The sequence below is a fragment of the Cnephaeus nilssonii genome (assembly GCF_951640355.1).
Source record: "Cnephaeus nilssonii genome assembly, chromosome: 14".
In the NCBI taxonomy this organism is placed as follows: Eukaryota; Metazoa; Chordata; class Mammalia; order Chiroptera; family Vespertilionidae; genus Cnephaeus; species Cnephaeus nilssonii.
In genome coordinates this window covers 1116601-1132820 of record NC_137085.1, presented here as the reverse complement: position 1 = coordinate 1132820, position 16220 = coordinate 1116601, and the positions used below count along the sequence as shown (strand labels likewise).

Sequence of the window (16220 nt, the reverse complement as noted above, 5' to 3'; positions counted from 1 at the left end):
CCCAGACTCGAGCCCTGCAGTGGCCACGTAGCCCTCCTACCCTCCGTCCCTGCCGTGGGGGCCGGGGAGACTCAGGGGAGGCAGGGAGGGCCCTGGCTGGGGGCCTGGGAGCCTCGGGGGATGCAGGGGGGCCCTGGCTGGGGGGCCGGGGAGACTCGGGGGGACTCAGGGGGGGCCTGGGGAGACTTGGGGGACGCAGGGAGGGCCCTGGCTGGGGGGCCTGGGAGACTCGGGGGGACGCAGGGAGGGCCCTGTGGGGGGCTGGGGAGACTCGGGGGGACGCAGGGGGGGCCCTGGCTGGGAGGCCTGGGGAGACTGGGGGGATGCAGGGAGGGCCCTGGCTGGGGGGCCTGGGGAGACTGGGGGGGATGCAGGGAGGGCCCTGGCTGGGGGCCTGGGGAGACTGGGGGGATGCAGGGGGGGCCCTGGCTGGGGGGCCTGGGGAGACTGGGGGGGATGCAGGGAGGGCCCTGGCTGGGGGGCCTGGGGAGACTGGGGGGATGCAGGGGGGGCCCTGGCTGGGGGGCCTGGGGAGACGGGGGGACGCAGGGAGGGCCCTGGCTGGGGGGGCCGGGTGGTGTGGGCACTGGGCCGCCTCCTGCTCGGAATTCCTGAGGCCCCTGTGAGATGCCGCCTCACAGCCGCCCGCCCTGGCCCGGGCTCGGCCCCGCTCAGGCGTCCTCCCCTCCAGTCAGGGGCAGGGCCGGCTCCTGGGCACAGCGGGCACCTGTGGGTCTCACCTCCTGCTCCCTCCTCGTTGCCAACCTTCCCGGTGCCGCCAGGAGACCCCAAACCCTGGAGAGTCGCTGTGACCAGGCGGGATGGAGACAAGTCCCGGAGCGGGAAAGGGGCTACTCCCCCCCCATCCCCCAGCGTCCAGCCCCTCCCCGGAGAGCGGCCCCAGGTCAGAAAAAACGCCGCCGCCGCCTCCCAGCCAGACCGCAGGCAGGACGCAGCCCACGGCCGCGGCTCAGGCCAAGGAAGAGGGAGAGGGGTGGAAATGAACCCACGATAAAGCACGGCCTGGCGGGCTGGCTTGTTTTTCTGAGGAAGAGGCGGCAGCAATGAGAACCATCTGTGCCCGGAGCCGGCGCCCTCCCCCGATAACCGCAGGAGCTGGGCACGGCCTTGCTCCTGGCCTTGGCCTTGGCCGCTGCCGCCAACTGGCCCCTGCGGGTGGGTGGTACAGCGGAGCGGGGGCTCCCCCTGGTCTGTGACAGCCCCAGGCCTGCCCCTTTGCAAGGGCAGGGGCCGCCCCGGGCCCCCCTCGGCCAGGCCCCTGCGGCGGCCTCCTACATGGACCCTGCGTGTGGCCGGGGGCCTGGGCAAGAAGGCCCCATAGAGATGAGCCCCGAATGGCGGACTGAGGGGACGCTCGGTGGCCTGTAGCTGTCACCGCAGGGAGAGGGTGCTTTTTCTTCCTTCCTTGAAGCAGGGAGACTAGGGCGCTGGGGTCCCTGGGCTAGGAGAGCCAGGACTCTCGGGGGGGGGGGGGGGGGGGGGCTGTGCATGAGCCGACCGAGGCTCAGACTCTGAGGCAGGCCGAGCAGGATGCAGGCCACCCGTCCCCGCAGCTGTGTGACCAGCACACGTTGCCTTCCCTCTCTGAGCCTCGGTTCTGCCGCCTGTAACTAGGGCTCCACAGCCCGTCTGACAGGGGCTGCGAAGGGTCAGGGGTCTGGGCGGTGCTGAGCCCGGCGCACAGTAGGAGCTCGGATGCCAGCTGCTGGCCCATGCTGCCCCGCAATGGCCCCGGCCCCTGGGCCCCTGCTGGCAGCTCTAGCTGGACCGGGACTCCCCGCCCACAGCACTCGCATCTGGAGATCTGACGCTCAGCAAGACAAGCCCCAAAGGAAGGTGTGTGTGTGTGGGGGGGGCCCAGGGACATGGCGCTGCCCCCATGGCCGCCCAGGTGAGCGTGATCGCAGCTCTGTCCACGGAGGGTGGGGGCTCCTGGGTGACATCTGGCAGAGGGGGCACTCACCCTCCATCACTGCTGCCTCCCCCTGGTGCTGGCCCCCCCAGCCGCCCCCCATTTACTCTGCTCCCCCTCCCCGCTGCTCTTCCCCAGCCTGGGGCCACTCACCGCCTGGACACCCCTGGACCCCTCACATTCTCCTTGTAAATCGCCCCGAGCTTCATGCACCAGCCTGGGCAGAGTGCCCCCCTGGGAACGGGGGGTCCTGGGGAGGCCGCGAGACCCTCGCTGGGCCTCATCCCAGAGGAGCCTTAGAGAGGACCCTGCCCCCGTCCGCCAGCCGCGGGCCCGGCCCGGCCCGGAGCAGGAAGGAGGGGGTGCAGGTGGTGACGCGGGACCTCCCGGAGGCAGCACCTCCCCGCCCGCCCGCCCGCGCCATCTGAGTGCCAACGGGCGGTGTCAGCACCAGGACCTGCTCCGGGGACGCGTCAGCCGCGCCACCTACCCGAGGGCACCGCGTGCCTGCGCCTCGCCCAGCGCCCGCTTCCCGCCTCGGCAGCGCCCGGGCGCCAGGCTCGCCCCGTTTCCTGACTCGCCCTCCCGGGCCTGACCCTGGAGCCTGGCAGGGGTGGGTGGCCAGGCGCGGGGCTCCTGCTGTGCCACGGGAAGGGGAGGCCTGGGCACCTAGAGAGGCGGCCCCAGGCCGGTGTGGGCCTTGGACCGGGACCAGGCCAGGGCAAGGTGGCCAGGCCCCCTGAGGTCACCGGCCAGGGCTGGGGGGGCGAGGAGGTCCCCAGGCTGGTGCTGTGGCTCGGAGCCCACTCCTCCCAGAAACGCCTTCTTCCTGCGCCCACCTTCCTGGAGCCCCTCCCACAAGGCCCAGTGGCAGCTAGGACCCCACCCACCACCAGGTGCCACCAGGACCTGAGGGGTCCTGGCCAACCTCTGCGTGGATCCCAAACTGGGGAGGAAAGAGGTGGACAGGGAGGAGGAGGAGGGGGAGGAGGAAGGGGAGAGGGAGGAGGAGGAGGAGGAAGAAGAGGAGGAGAAAGGAGGAGGTGGATGTGGGGGAGGAGGAGGGGGGAGGACGGGGAAAAGGAGGAGGGGGATGGGGAGGAGGGGGGAAGAGGAGGGGAAGGAGGGAGAAAAGGAGGAGCGGGAGGAGGAGGAGGGAGGGGGAGGAGGAAGGGGAGGAGGGAGGAAAGGAGGAGGGGGAGGGGGAGGGGGAAGGAGGGGGGAGGAGGAGGGAGGAAGAGGGGGATGGAGGCGGTGGGGGGGGAAGGCATACACAAGTGCCCTGGCTGAAGGAAAAGGAGCCCTCAGGTTTAGCGCTGTTTCCAATAAGCTCGTTTCCCTGAGAAAAACGTCTTCTTCGGCACAGTTTGGGGAGCGTGTGCCCCCCATTGTCCCGAGGCCCCCTTGGGTCACCCACAGACAGTTCCTCTCCTTGGGGGCCTCCAAGTCCCTGGAAGGGGGGGGGTTGCCAGAGACCGGCAGGGTCCACGGGCGTGGGCTGCGGCGCCCCAGGAAGCGGCCTAGCGCCTCCCCGGGAGGTGACTCGCCCAGGAAACAGCCGGAGGCTGCGGAGGCCTCGTGCCGCCCGTGCCACCCGTGCCACCTGGCCCGCAGCATTCCTGGGCGCTGGCTGGCAGCGGCCACCTCTCCCCAGTGGCTGACCCTGGGCCTGAGGGAAGGAGGCAGGACGCACGCGAACCTGTCCTGGCAGGGTGGTCTGTGGGGCTGGTCCTGGCCTGTGTGACCAAGATCCCTGCCCCACCCCACCCTCTGCGCCCCCAGGCCTGGCAGGCTGCACCAGTGTGAGTCCTAGAGAGGCAGAGACAGAGAGGGGGAGAGACAGAGTGGGGAGGGGGAAAGGCAGAGAGAGACAGAGAGACAGAGAGAGCAAGAGAAAGGTGAAGAGAAAGAGAGAGACAAGCCTGCCAGAGAGACAGACGGAGAGGGACGGACAGATTAGACAGGGAGCTGGCTGAGGCACCTGTGAGCTCAGCGGCTCACAAGCTGGGCCCCGGCCCGGCCCGTCTCTGGGCTGCTCCCCCCATCTCCCCCCCTTTGGAGGCCTGTGGAGTGAGGCCCTGTGAGGCCCCAGCTCCGCAGGGGGCGCCGTGGCTGAGACACCCGCACCTGCACCAGCACCGACCTGCCGGCGCCTGGGGCTGACCCCTGCCTGGCCCAGCTCCAGGCAGGTGCAGGGGCCTAAGTCCAGTTTCTACGTCGGGCTCTTGCGCAGTCGGCGCAGCCGACGCCTCTGGCTCCACGCCTCTCCGCGCCTTCCCTGTCCAGCAGGGCAAAGAAGGGCCTCCGGCTTCGACCAAGACTAAAAGGTCAAATGAGAAAGTTCGCTGGGCCAGACCCCGAGGACCTGTTGGGCCAAGAAATACTAAAAATTACATTTTGTCACCAATAGCCAGCCTGACATCTCAAGAAAAGGTCAAAGTTAGAGAACTAGAAGGAGAGACCTGCAGAAGAGCTGATAAAGAGGCTCAGAAGGTCTGTGCATAAAGGTAAGAGAGGCAGAAACCCACGGCTGACATAAGGCTCACCACGGCAGAACAAGTGGCCCGGGGCCCGGCACAGAGGCCACAGCAGCGTCCCCCACACCTTAGCGGGTTGTCGCTAAGGAAACGTGTGGCGGTTTTGAACCCAAGCAGCCGGAGGCCTGGGAATGGGCTGTGGGTCCTGCTCCCTCCTCCCGCCCTGTCCTCCCCCTCCTAGGCCGACACATAACTCCCCAACGTCATAGATAACTTACAGGCTTTGGAGCCTTGCTGGGTTAAAGAATAAACATCTAAATATTTGGAAGTAACAGGATACTGAAACATTAATTTGAGTTTGCCTCTTAGGGAAAATATAGAGGATGGATTTGAATCTATTAATGAGTAAGCATTGTGTTTTACTTGAAATATCTCTTAAAATGTGAACATATTGCTAATCTGAGGAATGTTCGTTACATGCCACCTAAACATTAAGGCTTCTAAGGGTTAAAAAATTCAAAAATTATGAAAAGGAATTATGGTTTTGGTATAACAGAGAAAACATGAGGCATGAAAATGCATTTTGGCCGAAACCGGTTTGGCTCAGTGGATAGAGCGTCGGCCTGCGGACTGAAAGGTCCCAGGTTCGATTCCGGTCGAGGGCATGTACCTTGGTTGTGGGCACATCCCCAGTAGGGAGTGTGCAGGAGGCAGCTGATCGATGTTTCTCTCTCATCGATGTTTCTAACTCTCTATCCCTCTCTCTTCCTCTCTGTAAAAACTCAATAAAATATATTTAAAAAAATGCATTTTGAAGAAGAAAGAAAGTGGTTTCTAAAGCTGGTTATTTCTGAAAGTTGTAAGGTTTCTAAAGAAAAATTTGTAAAAGATATAGGATGCTTATAAAGAAAAATGTTGAAAAGAGAATTGAGTAAATGACACAGGCCAGTAAGCCAGGGTGAGTAGAATAGGGAAATTGAAATAGTTAAACAGCAATTTGGAGCCATCTGGTAAACCCTGTCTTCCCTAAGCCAAAGGCACTTAGAACAAATGATTTGCATGTTGCCTCCCTAACCAGAGCGTAGATGGCTTATGTCAACATACTCAGGGAGACTGAATGCGGAAATCCAATTTGTGCCGTTTGCTGACCTCACCCAAGGACAAACGAAGTTGGAAAATGAACCTTATTTTGGTTAGTCTTTTTCTAAAGCAAAAGTTCTATAAATTATGATGTGTTATATTAACCCGGTACTAAAAAGAAACTTAGTTATGGGAACTGAAGCTTTACCAGCTTATGTTTGTGTTTAATACCCTCTTGTCACTTTGCTATGTAATCTTTTGGTTGAATGGGTTTGACAACCTTCCTAGGGTTTACATTTTAAGAAAAGTTTTTGTGTGTGTGTGGTTTGTTGTTTTCTTTTTCATTCTAAACAAGTTTATTTAAACAATGAGACACTTGACTTGAAGGGAACACTATCTAGGATTCATTTTTTTTAGAGTACTTTATCCCTACTTAAAGACAGATCGCCCTCCATGTCACAGCTACGTACAAAAGAAGTTATACAATTGTCCTTGGTTTTACAATGATAAATGAAAAACATTAAAACTCTCCAATCAAACAAGGATGCAAGAATTCTTAGGTTGTTGTTTTTTTGTTAACCGGAGAGCAGAATAACTTACGGGAATATAAGGGTCAGAGCTGCATGCCACTCACGGAGAAAGGGGTGTGTCCACAGAGCCCGTATTTCCCCTCCCATCTCCATCTGATGTCGATGAAAACAGACCACTGGCCATTTAGTTAAAAAAAAAAAAAAAAGCAAATGCCTGTGCACCCACACCCGTTACTTTACTACAGTGAAGGGACGGGGCAGGGGAGAAGGGCAGAAGGGAGAAAACTCGACGAAGCCGCCGGAGGAGCTGGAACCCAGTTGCCGTTTTCCAGCTGGGAGTGCCTCCTGGTCCGAGGAGCAGAGTCTGGGCTCAACCGCGGCCCCCCGTTTCCAGGGGCTCCCCGCCCGGTGCACCCGCGTCCTCCATCGCCAACGGGCGGGGCTGTCTGCCCCGGAGTCGGACCTGCCCCTGGGCGAACCCCGTGGTTCACCGGAGGCTTTGCTCCGTTTCCTCGGGGTGTGCGCCTCCGGACCGGAAGCTGCACCCCAGAACCTCCTGCCCGCCCCCTGCGGGTCAACAGGGTCGCTGTCCTCAGTCCTGACTCCTTCCGTGGGCTTTCCGCGGCCATGGGGGCGCCGGAGCCCCCTCAGCGGCCGCTTCAAAAAGAGGTGCCGGTCCGCACCGAACCGGCACCGGGAGCGGCGGGGGCGGGAGAGGGCCGCCAAGCAGAGTTTTGTTTTTTAACCTCGAGTTAACCGGCAGGAAAGCCCGCGGCTGTCAGCCGAGCCTGAAGAGAAGAGCTTAAATAAAGAGAAGGGGGACGGAGAGAATAAACGTGCCATCTTCCCGGCAGAGAGCAGCTCCTGACCCGCAGCGCCCCTGGGGGCCGCCATCTTGAACCGGCAGAGGCCCGCCCCGCCCTCTGAACCGGCCAATCGCGGAAGACTGTGCGCCCGCGCGCCAATCAGGAGGGGCAGGTCACGTGGGCGGGGCTTGTAAAGCGAGCGGCCGCGGGCTCCGTGCGCCCAGACCCGGTGCGCGCCCTTCTGCGCGGAAGACCAGGTGCCGCCTGCCGCCTGGCTCCCGAGTAGGTTTCGTTTTACGGGTTTTTAAATCCTTTCCCCGCCGACCCCGCAGGGCCCCTGGGCTTGGGGGCTCGTCCTCTTTCTCCCGTGCGGGGCGGCTCGCCGTGGGGCCCCGCTGAGCGCGCGCCCTGCCCCGGGCAGCACCCTTCCCCGGGCAGCACCCTCCCCGGGCAGCACCCTTCCCCGGGCAGCACCCTTCCCGGGCAGCACCCTTCCCCGGGCAGCACCCTTCCCGGGCAGCACCCTTCCCCCGGCAGCACCCTGCCCCGGGCAGCACCCTTCCCGGGCAGCACCCTTCCCGGGCAGCACCCTTCCCCGGGCAGCACCCTTCCCGGGCAGCACCCTTCCCCGGGCAGCACCCTTCCCGGGCAGCACCCTTCCCGGGGCAGGCGGTGGAGGCGGGAGGGCGCCGGGAGAGGCCATTGCTGGGCAGTCGCGGCTGAGGGGTGCCCGTAGAAATGGCTGGCGGGGCTCGGGGGACCCTGCAGCGGAGGGGTCCCCGGCCTGTGAGACCCGGACGCCCTGAGGGCCCGGGAGGCGGGCTGGGGCTCCCCTCGCCCCTCCCTGGCCAGGGGCCCAGCACGGGTCAGGGGCTGGGGTGCGCCCTGGAGGCGGAGGCCCCGGCGCGGGGAGCACGGGACGCCTGCGGGCGCTCTAGGCTTTTCCTGCAAAATTCCAGCCGCGCCGCCTCCTTCCCCACCGACCCCGCTGGTCCCGGCGCGGCCCGAGCTGTGACCCCGCCCTCCCCCCTGGGCGGAAGCCGGACCTTGTCCCCTCCGGAGCCTCCCGAGGGGATGGCGCCCCGGCCGTGCTCCCGGGCCCTTTGCAGTGACCCTTTTCGCCTTCCCGATCCCTAGGGTCCGGGACATGGACCCCGTGGTCGTGGTCCACGGGGGCGCGGGCGGCCGGGTCTCCCAGGACCGCGAAGAGCGGGTGCGCCAGGGCGTGGCCCGAGCCGCCGCCGCGGGGTACCGCGTCCTGACGGAAGGGGGCAGCGCGCTGGACGCCGTGGAGGGCGCGGTGGCCGCCCTGGAGGACGACCCCGAGTTCAACGCCGGTGCGTTTGCCCCGCGACGGCCGGCGGAGCCCCGCCCGGAGGGGCCAGACCCCTGGGCGTGGGGGACCCGGTGCGCCCGGGGGAGAGCTGCATGTTCCTCTTTCCTGTTGACCAAGTTGCTTTAAGGATTTCTAAATCTTTCCCCCCTTTAACCGCTTCCTGGAATTCCCATCCCAAGAGGCTTTTTAAATATATGAATAAGTAGCAACTTAAAAAATATTTTTATTGATCTCAGAGAGGAGGGAGAGAGAGAAACATCCATGATGAGAGAGTCATGGATTGGGAGCCTCCTGCACGCTCCCCACTGGGGATGGAGCCCGCAACCCCGGGCCTGTGCCCTTGGCCAGAATCGAACCCGGGACCCTTCATTCTGCAGGTAGATGCTCTATCCACTGAGCCAAACCGGCTGGGGCCCAGGAGGCTTTTTATGACATCTTTTTAGGATTTAAAACATTCCCATCACCCCCTAGGGTTAATCTCCCCCTTTAGTCCCCAGCTCCCCGGTCAGGAGAGAGTCACCTCCGTGCAGAATGGATCTTTGTGTGTTTGCCTTCTTGCTCTGAGCCCGTTAGGGCAATAAGCAGCTACCACGAGTGCTGCCGCGTGCCACACAGCCGTCCGAGAAACCTGCGTGGTGAGCTCAGTGCGCTGTGGGCTTCTGACTTAGGGTAAATTAGTATGCTCATTTTTTATTTTATTTTATTTTAAATATGCTTATTGATTTTTTTAGGGAGAAAGTGAGTAGGAAGAGAGAGAAGCTTTGATGAGAGAAACATGGATTGGTTGACTCTGCGCGCCCCCTACTGGGGACCCAGCCACACAGGCCCGGGTTGTGGTCTCCATCCCCAGAGGGGGGCATGCAGGGGGCAGCCGAGCCACGATTCTCTCTCATCATTGATGTTTCTCTCCCTTCCTCGCTGAAATCAGTGAAATCAATGCTCCTCTGGCTCCGGAGTGGAGGGGAATTGACGTGGGCGGCTCGGAGGACACCCAGAAGCCATGTCCACACCCATCCTTCTTGCTCTCACCTCCCCTGTGGGCCCAGGTTGTGGATCCGTCCTGAACGCAAATGGGGACGTGGAAATGGACGCCAGCATCATGAGTGGAAAGGACCTGTCCTTGGGCGCCGTGTCTGCCGTCCGCTGCGTCGCGAACCCCGTTCGGCTCGCGCGGCTGGTCATGGAGAAGGTGAGGGTGACCTTTCCCCACGGCTCCGTCGCTGCTGCCCTGAGGTGACCTCAGGGTCTGGCTGCAGGGACACACCTGAGGTCACTTCCAAGCTACATGTGAGAACGGGGGTGAGGCCACGTCGCTCCAGTGAGCCAGGATTCTGACCGGACGGTGTGATTGACAAGAACAAAGCGAGGACTTCGTTCTCGTCCTGCCCGGCTTTCTCTCAACACGTAGAACCTAACACACACCGAGCAGAGCAGCGGGTGCACAGCGTGTGTGAGATAAAAATCCCTCTACATTTAAAAAAAAATCTTGCTTTTTCCTCCCTCACTTTTAAAAAAAAATTTCTTTCTTGATTAAGGTATTACATACTAGTATGTGTCCTTATCCCCCCATTGCCCCCTCCATCCCCCCCACTCATGCCCTCACCCCCTGGTGTCTGTGTCCATTGCATGCATACAAGTCCTTTGGTTGATCCCTCCCCCTTACCCCCGCCCTCCCCCGCCTTCCCTCTGAGGTTGGACGGTCTGATCGATGCTTCTCTGTCTCTGGATCTGTTTCTGTTCATCAGTTTATGTTGTTCATTATATTCCACAAATGAGTGACCTCACTCTTTAATTTTTATTATATTTTTTGGTTAATCCTCACCGAGGATATTTTTCCACTGATTTTTAGAGAGAATGGAAGGGAGGGGAAGACAGAGAGAAAAAACATCGATGTGAGAGACAAATCGATTGGTTGCCTCCCGCCTGTGCCCCAACCAGGGCCGGGGATCGAGCCCTGGACTCTTCAGTCCAGGGGCCAACACTCTATCCACTGAGCCACACTGGCCAGGGCACATTCTCTAAATTTAAGATCACATGTGGCCCCGGCCAGTGGCTCAGCTGGAGCCTTGTCCTGGTCAGGGCATGTACGGGGGGGGGCAACTGATCGCTGTTCTCACATCAGTGTTTCTCTCAAATCAGTAAACATCCTCGGGGGAGGATGAGAAAAAAGGCCACACGTAGGTCCCATTTCCACCAATACGCCATCATTCCGGTTTGTGTTAATTATTGGAAAGCTCCGAGCCAGGCTCTCCCCCATACAGAAGCGGGGGCCACTGACATTGGCTTTTCTGAGGCTTGGCTCCCAGAGCGGGGAGGAGGGCTTAGCCGCACACTTAGGCTCCGTTAACAAGATCTCAACCCCGTGTCTCCTTCTCTGGTCCAGACGCCTCACTGCCTCCTGACTGGCCTGGGCGCCGCCGAATTTGCTGCCGCCATGGGGGTCCCAGCGGTGCCCGGGGAGCAGCTGGTAACGGAGAGAAGCAGGAAACACCTTGAGAGAGAGAAGCAGGAGGCGGCTCAGAATCCAGACCAACAGAAGTAAGTGCCACTGGGCCCAGCTGGTGGCTCCGTGGCTGAGCATCGGCCTCTGAGCCAGGAGTTCACGGTTCGATCCCCGCTCCGCCCCCCCCCCCCCCCCCCCCCGTCAGGGCACAGGCCTGGGTTGTGGGCTTGATCCCAGTGTGGGGTGTGCAGGAGGCAGCCGATCCATGATTCTCTCTCATCATTGATATCTCTCTCCCTCTCTCTGAAATCAATGACAGTATTTTAAAAAATAAAAAAGTGCCACTGAGGCTCAGGTCTGGGGAGTCCGTTAAGCGTGAATGTTTGGCGAATGTTTGATAACTTGATTTTTTAAAAATATATTCTTATTGATTTCAGAGAGGAAGGGAGAGTGAGAGAGAGAGAGCAACATCAATGATGAGAGAGAATCATGGATCGGCTGCCTCCTGCACGCCCCCCAGGGGGGATCAAGCCCACAACCCCGGGCCTGTGCCCTGACTGGAATCGAACCTGGGACCCTTCAGTCTGAGGCCAATGCTCTATCCACTGAGCCACACCAGCCAGGGCCTTGCCGTTCTTACATAAGTCAAGTGTCACTCGGTAGTTCCCGGCTTTGAACAAAAAGAAGCTGAGTCGTGGGAACCTGCCCTTCTGGGTGTTAAATGTGGCCTCAGTGGGTGCCGCTGGGTGCTCACTCAGCAGGGCTCCAGGGTCCCTCCCACCGGCCTGGCGGGGGCGGCCTCGGCGCCGTGTTAAGTCCCTGACCCGCTTGTTAGCTTTTTTTTTTTTTTTAATTTTATTGATTTCAGAGAGGAAGGGAGAGGGATAGAGAGAGAGATAGAAACATCCACGATGAGAGAGAACCATTGATCAGCTGCTTCCTGCACGCCCCCTACTGGGGATTGAGCTCGCAACCCAGGCATGTGCCGGAATTGAACCTGGGACCCTTCAGTCCGCAGGCCGATGCTCTATCCACTGAGCAAAACCGGCCAGGGCAGCTATTTTATTTTATTTTATTTTATTTTATTTTTTTACTAATCCTCATGCGAGGATGTTTTATATTTTCTTTTAGAGGAAATGGGAGGGAGGGAGGGAGGGAGGGGAAAAGATCAATTGGTTGCCTACCGCCCATGCCCCAACCAGGGCCAGGGATCAAACCTGCAGCCGAGGTACATGCCCTTAACCAGGAGTCCAACCGTGAAGCGTCACGCTCTAACCACTGAGCACGCCAGCCAGGGCCAGGCTTATTATTGTGCGTAGACGAAGCAGGGTCTCCGTCACCCTCTGTGCCCGTGGGCGTCTCCCTCTCTCCTGGCGCCGAGGGCTCTAGCTCTGAGGAGCGCGCCGCCGTGCACCCTGAACTGCGGTGTCTGTTAGATTCACAATCCCAGATGCAGCCCCGCTGTGTCACACCCACTGGGAAATGAGATCTGAGCGCGCCCGGGAGCCTGCGTGTAACGTGACCGCTAACTGCGTGACCGCTAACTGTGAGTGACCGCTCACTGCTGTCTCTCTGTTCTGTTCGCTTTGGCAGAGACTTGGGCACCGTGGGCGCGGTCGCCTTGGACTGCAGAGGAGACGTGGCTTACGCCACCTCGACCGGGGGCATCGTGAATAAGATGGTCGGCCGAGTCGGGGACACACCCTGTGTAGGTAGGCCTGACAGGTGACTCCTGTCCCCTCTGCGCCCGTCACTGGTTTGCGTTCTCTGATTTTCCCGCCCCTCTTCAGTACCCAATCTCGGGGGGCGGCGGGTGGGCGGGCAGTGCTGCTCTCTGTTCCTCGGGGGCGTGGCTGCTGGGCTGACGTGGGGGGCCGGGGAGACGGAGATCAGGCCGTGGAGGTTGCCCCCAAGCTACCCGCCGCCTCTTCTCTCTCGTTCCGGTTTGAGGGCCCTCAGACTTAGTCCCGAAGGGTTAACTACACGGAACTCTTCCCGGGCGTGGGCGCTAGGTGGGCAGTTACTAGGTCTGAGTGGCACGAAAGTGGCACCTGCTGCTGCACGAAGGTCACAGGAACGTGCTCTCCACGCAGGATTGAAGCAGGTGCCGCCCGTTCCCGGGGGGGCGGGGGGGGGGCATGTGCCAGCCGGGCTGACTGTCCTGGTGTAGCTGCCCCAGGAAAGGTCAGGAGGTCAGCCCCCGGCCCCCCACCCCCAGGTTCCCTTCATCCTGATTTCAGGGCGGTCACATGGCGCTACGGGTCCACCTTTGCATCCCAAGGCACGGATGCTCCTCTGACCTTGGTCTGACCTTTGGGACTTAGCACACGTAGCATTAACTTCTACATGTTGGAACTTTTTAAAAAAATATATTCTTACTGATTTCAGAGAGGAAGGGAGAGGGAGAGAGAGAGAAACATCAGTGAGGGAGTATCATTGATCGGCTGCCTCCTGCAGGCCCCACACTAGGGATCGAGCCCACAACCTGGGCCTGTGCCCAGGACTGGGGATTGAACCCGTGCCTTCTGGTTCAGAGCTGGCGCTCAGCCACGGAGCCCCGCCGCCGGGCTAAACGCTTCCACTCTTGCTCAGGTAGACCCGTCTTCTCTGGCAGGGTCCGGGGGCTACGCGGACAACACCATTGGAGCCGTCTCCACCACGGGGCACGGGGAGAGCATCCTGAAGGTGAACCTGGCCCGGCTCGCGCTCTTCCACGTGGAACAGGGTACGTGGACCAGGCCGCGCTGTCTGGAGACGAGCAAACAGAAGCTGTTTGTGAGCAGAGGGAGGCGGGTCTCACCCTCTCTCCTGCGCTGCAGGCGTGGCTCTCGGGTTGACACCGTCGGCTCGTGCCCACCTCTGTCGGGCTCTGGACTCGCGTTCACGCTGCCTGTCCCTTGTGGGGCAGCAGCGACTCTGAGCTGGGGGGGAGGGCAGGTGGCAGGTGCGGGCGCCGGCTCAGAGCGAGGACGGCCGTGTGGGGCCCGTCGGGCAGCTCTCGGATGGACTCCGTTGACCAGGGGCCGCTGTCCACGGGCTTCGGTTCCTCCCGCCGCACCCAGTTCCACCGATTCCTGTGAGAGTAACGTGTCGTGTCTCACCCTGTCCTCGTTTTCAGGAAGGACATTGGACGAGGCGGCCGTGGCGGCGCTGGGTTACATGAAGTCCAAGCTCCAGGGTCTGGGTGGTGTCATCCTGCTCAACAGAGCGGGAGACTGGGCGGCCCAGTGGACCTCGGAGTCCATGGCCTGGGCGGCCGCCAAGGACAGCAAGCTGCACGTTGGTGTCAATCTTGGCGACACCAGGGTCGCTGACCTGCCCTGAGCCCCGGAGGACTTCCCGGTGCCGGCCTGCAGGTAACGCCCTTGGAGGCTCAGCTTGACCAGTTAGCTAGAACCGGAAGCGCCCTCCCGTCTGCCCCGCGTCCTGCCCCCTGGAGCAGTGCCCACCCGAATGTTTGGCGAGGGGCGGAGTCTGAAGCGATGAGAGAAGTGCCCACAGTGAGATCAAAATGCCACGAGCGAGGATGCCAGAGGCCGGAGCCCGGCTCTGGAGCCGCCCCCTGGTCTCAGGTTAGAAAGAGGAACCGACTTGGTCTTCACCCAACCCCCACCGCGACCTCGGCGCAGGGAGCTGGAATCGGGAGACCCGCCCCCAGTGGCAGAGCCGCCCCCATCCCGGGCTGTCGTGGTGGCACTTTCTGGCGGGCCCTGGGGCAGGTGGGAGGAGCCCGCGGACGCGTCTGACAGCGGCGGGAGCCACACACTACGAGGGCAGCTGATGGGCAAGTCCGGCTGAGCGCAGAGTGTCGCGGCGTCCACTGGCTCAGAAGGCCGTCGGGTAAAAGACACGGGAGGCAGACGGGTGTTTCTAAGGAAGGTCAGGCCCTCGCTGACTAACGTAGATGCTTCCAGACGTTAAAAGGACCCTCGGTCCTCACGGCGAGGAATGGGGCTCCCAGCCTCTCCGCTCTCCCTCCACAGGGAGGGCCCTTCGGTGCAGAGACGGCGCGGTGGCTGGGGCGCAGTGCGTGCTCGTGCTGTCCAGGGCCATGGGCCCGCCCCTGAGCGGGGGTGGGTCGTGTGGCCGGCACGGTGAAGGGAGGCGTTGGGTGGAGAGGATCCCCGTTAACCTCTCTTCCCACTGGCGCCGTGTGTCTGCGGTGACGGATCTGCAGGGCTTACCTCTCTGGAAGGAAACTGCTTAACTTCAACCCCACGGCCACTAATAAAATGCGTTTGGAAGAACAACAGTGTGGTTGAGTCCTGTGTCCAGGCCAGAACGTGCAGGGCTCCTGGTCTGCCGGGCAGCAGGTGTCCAGTGAGGGCCTGAGGCAAGCCTGCTGGGTGTTACTCCTGAAGGGCACACGAGGGGGCACCAGGAGCGTTTCCTGGTTCCCCACTCGCCGCTGTTCTCTGGCCACACACTACGAGGGCAGCGAGAGCGAGCGTTTCCTGGGGACTTCCCTGGGGGTTTCCCCCAAATGTGCACTACATGAAGGGTGGGAGGGAGACCTTTCCTGGGGACCTCCACTCAGGTGTTGTTCACAAGGTGCACACAAGGTGGCAGCAGAGGAGGGCTTGCCTGTTCTCTCCCACTGGCAGCCTCCAGAGGAACTCTCCTGCTGTCATTCACTAGTCGCGCACTAGATGGCAGCAGAGGTGTGTCTCCCCACCGTTACGTAGGTGTGATTTCTAAGATGCACACTAGATGGCAGCAGAGGTGCGTTTCCTGCTAACCCACTCGGGTGGTCTTCCCAAGGTGTACGTACAGTCTGGCAGCGGAGAAGGGCTTTTCCTGGTGATGTTTACCAGGTGTCCTACTCAGGTGCACACTCGCCCTGGCCAGTGTGGCTCAGTGGATAGAGCGTCGGCCTGCAGACTGAAAGGTCCCGGGTTCAGTTCCGGTCAAGGGCACATGCAGAGTTGAGGGCTCAGTCCCCAGTGGGGGGCGTGCAGGAGGCAGCTGATAATGATTCTCTCATTATTGATGTTTCTCTCCCTTTCCCTCTCTGAAATCAATAAAAATACATATTTTTTAAAAAGATGCAGACTAGGGGCCACAGAGAATGCCCTTTCTTGGTCACGTTCACGAAGCTGTAATTTTTTTGTTGTTAATCAGAGAGAGAAACCTTGATGTGAGAGAGACACATCAATCATTTGCCTCCTGCATATGCCCCAACCTGGGCCTGGGTCAGGCCTGCGACCCAGGTACATGCCTGTGACGGGGAAGGAACCTGGACCCTTTGGTCCATGGGCCTGTGCTCTAACCACTGGGCAAACCGGCCAAGGAAAAACATGATTCTTAGGTTTTTAGAAAGATAGGAAGAGGGAGAGAGAAACATCGATCGACTGCCTCCTGCATGGTCCCCATTGGGGATCGAGCCTGCCACCTGGGCATGTGCCCTGACGGGATCAACTGGAGACCTCCTGGTACATGGGTCTGCATGGGTCTAATTTGAGTTTGCCTCTTAGGGAAAATATAGAGTATGGATTTGAATCTATTAATGAGCAAGCATTGTGTTTTACTTGAAATATCTCTTAAAATGTGAATGTATTGCTAATCTGAGGAATGTTCGTTACATGCCACCTAAACATTTAAGGCTTCTAAGGGTT

The 16220-nt window shown here is 60.6% G+C and overlaps 2 protein-coding genes across 4 annotated transcripts in view; one reads left to right on the top strand and one right to left on the bottom strand.

The window, feature by feature from the left end:
- The window catches only part of GPSM1 (G protein signaling modulator 1), a 26143-nt gene extending 25331 nt beyond the window's left edge, over window positions 1–812 (bottom strand). The window contains exon 1 of the mRNA XM_079789643.1: window positions 741–812. The gene's annotated coding sequence lies outside the window, so the exon portion shown is untranslated. The remainder of the gene's footprint in view (window positions 1–740) is intronic.
- Window positions 813–6612: 5800 nt separating this feature from the next.
- LOC307111254 (isoaspartyl peptidase/L-asparaginase-like) lies at window positions 6613–14903 on the top strand. 3 transcript variants are annotated; one of them, XM_079790997.1, is made up of 7 exons: window positions 6613–7108; window positions 7964–8163; window positions 9209–9351; window positions 10546–10700; window positions 12199–12317; window positions 13220–13330; window positions 13724–14903. In XM_079790997.1, exons 2-7 carry the CDS (start codon window positions 7974–7976, stop codon window positions 13927–13929), a joined length of 924 nt encoding a protein of 307 aa, XP_079647123.1. In that variant the 5' UTR covers window positions 6613–7108; window positions 7964–7973; the 3' UTR covers window positions 13930–14903. The 3 variants fall into 3 exon arrangements, with proteins under 3 accessions (XP_079647123.1, XP_079647125.1, XP_079647124.1); XM_079790999.1 differs by lacking the exon at window positions 7964–8163 and having other exon boundaries at window positions 9091–9351; XM_079790998.1 differs by lacking the exon at window positions 6613–7108 and having other exon boundaries at window positions 8036–8163; window positions 9091–9351.
- Window positions 14904–16220: the final 1317 nt, after the last annotated feature.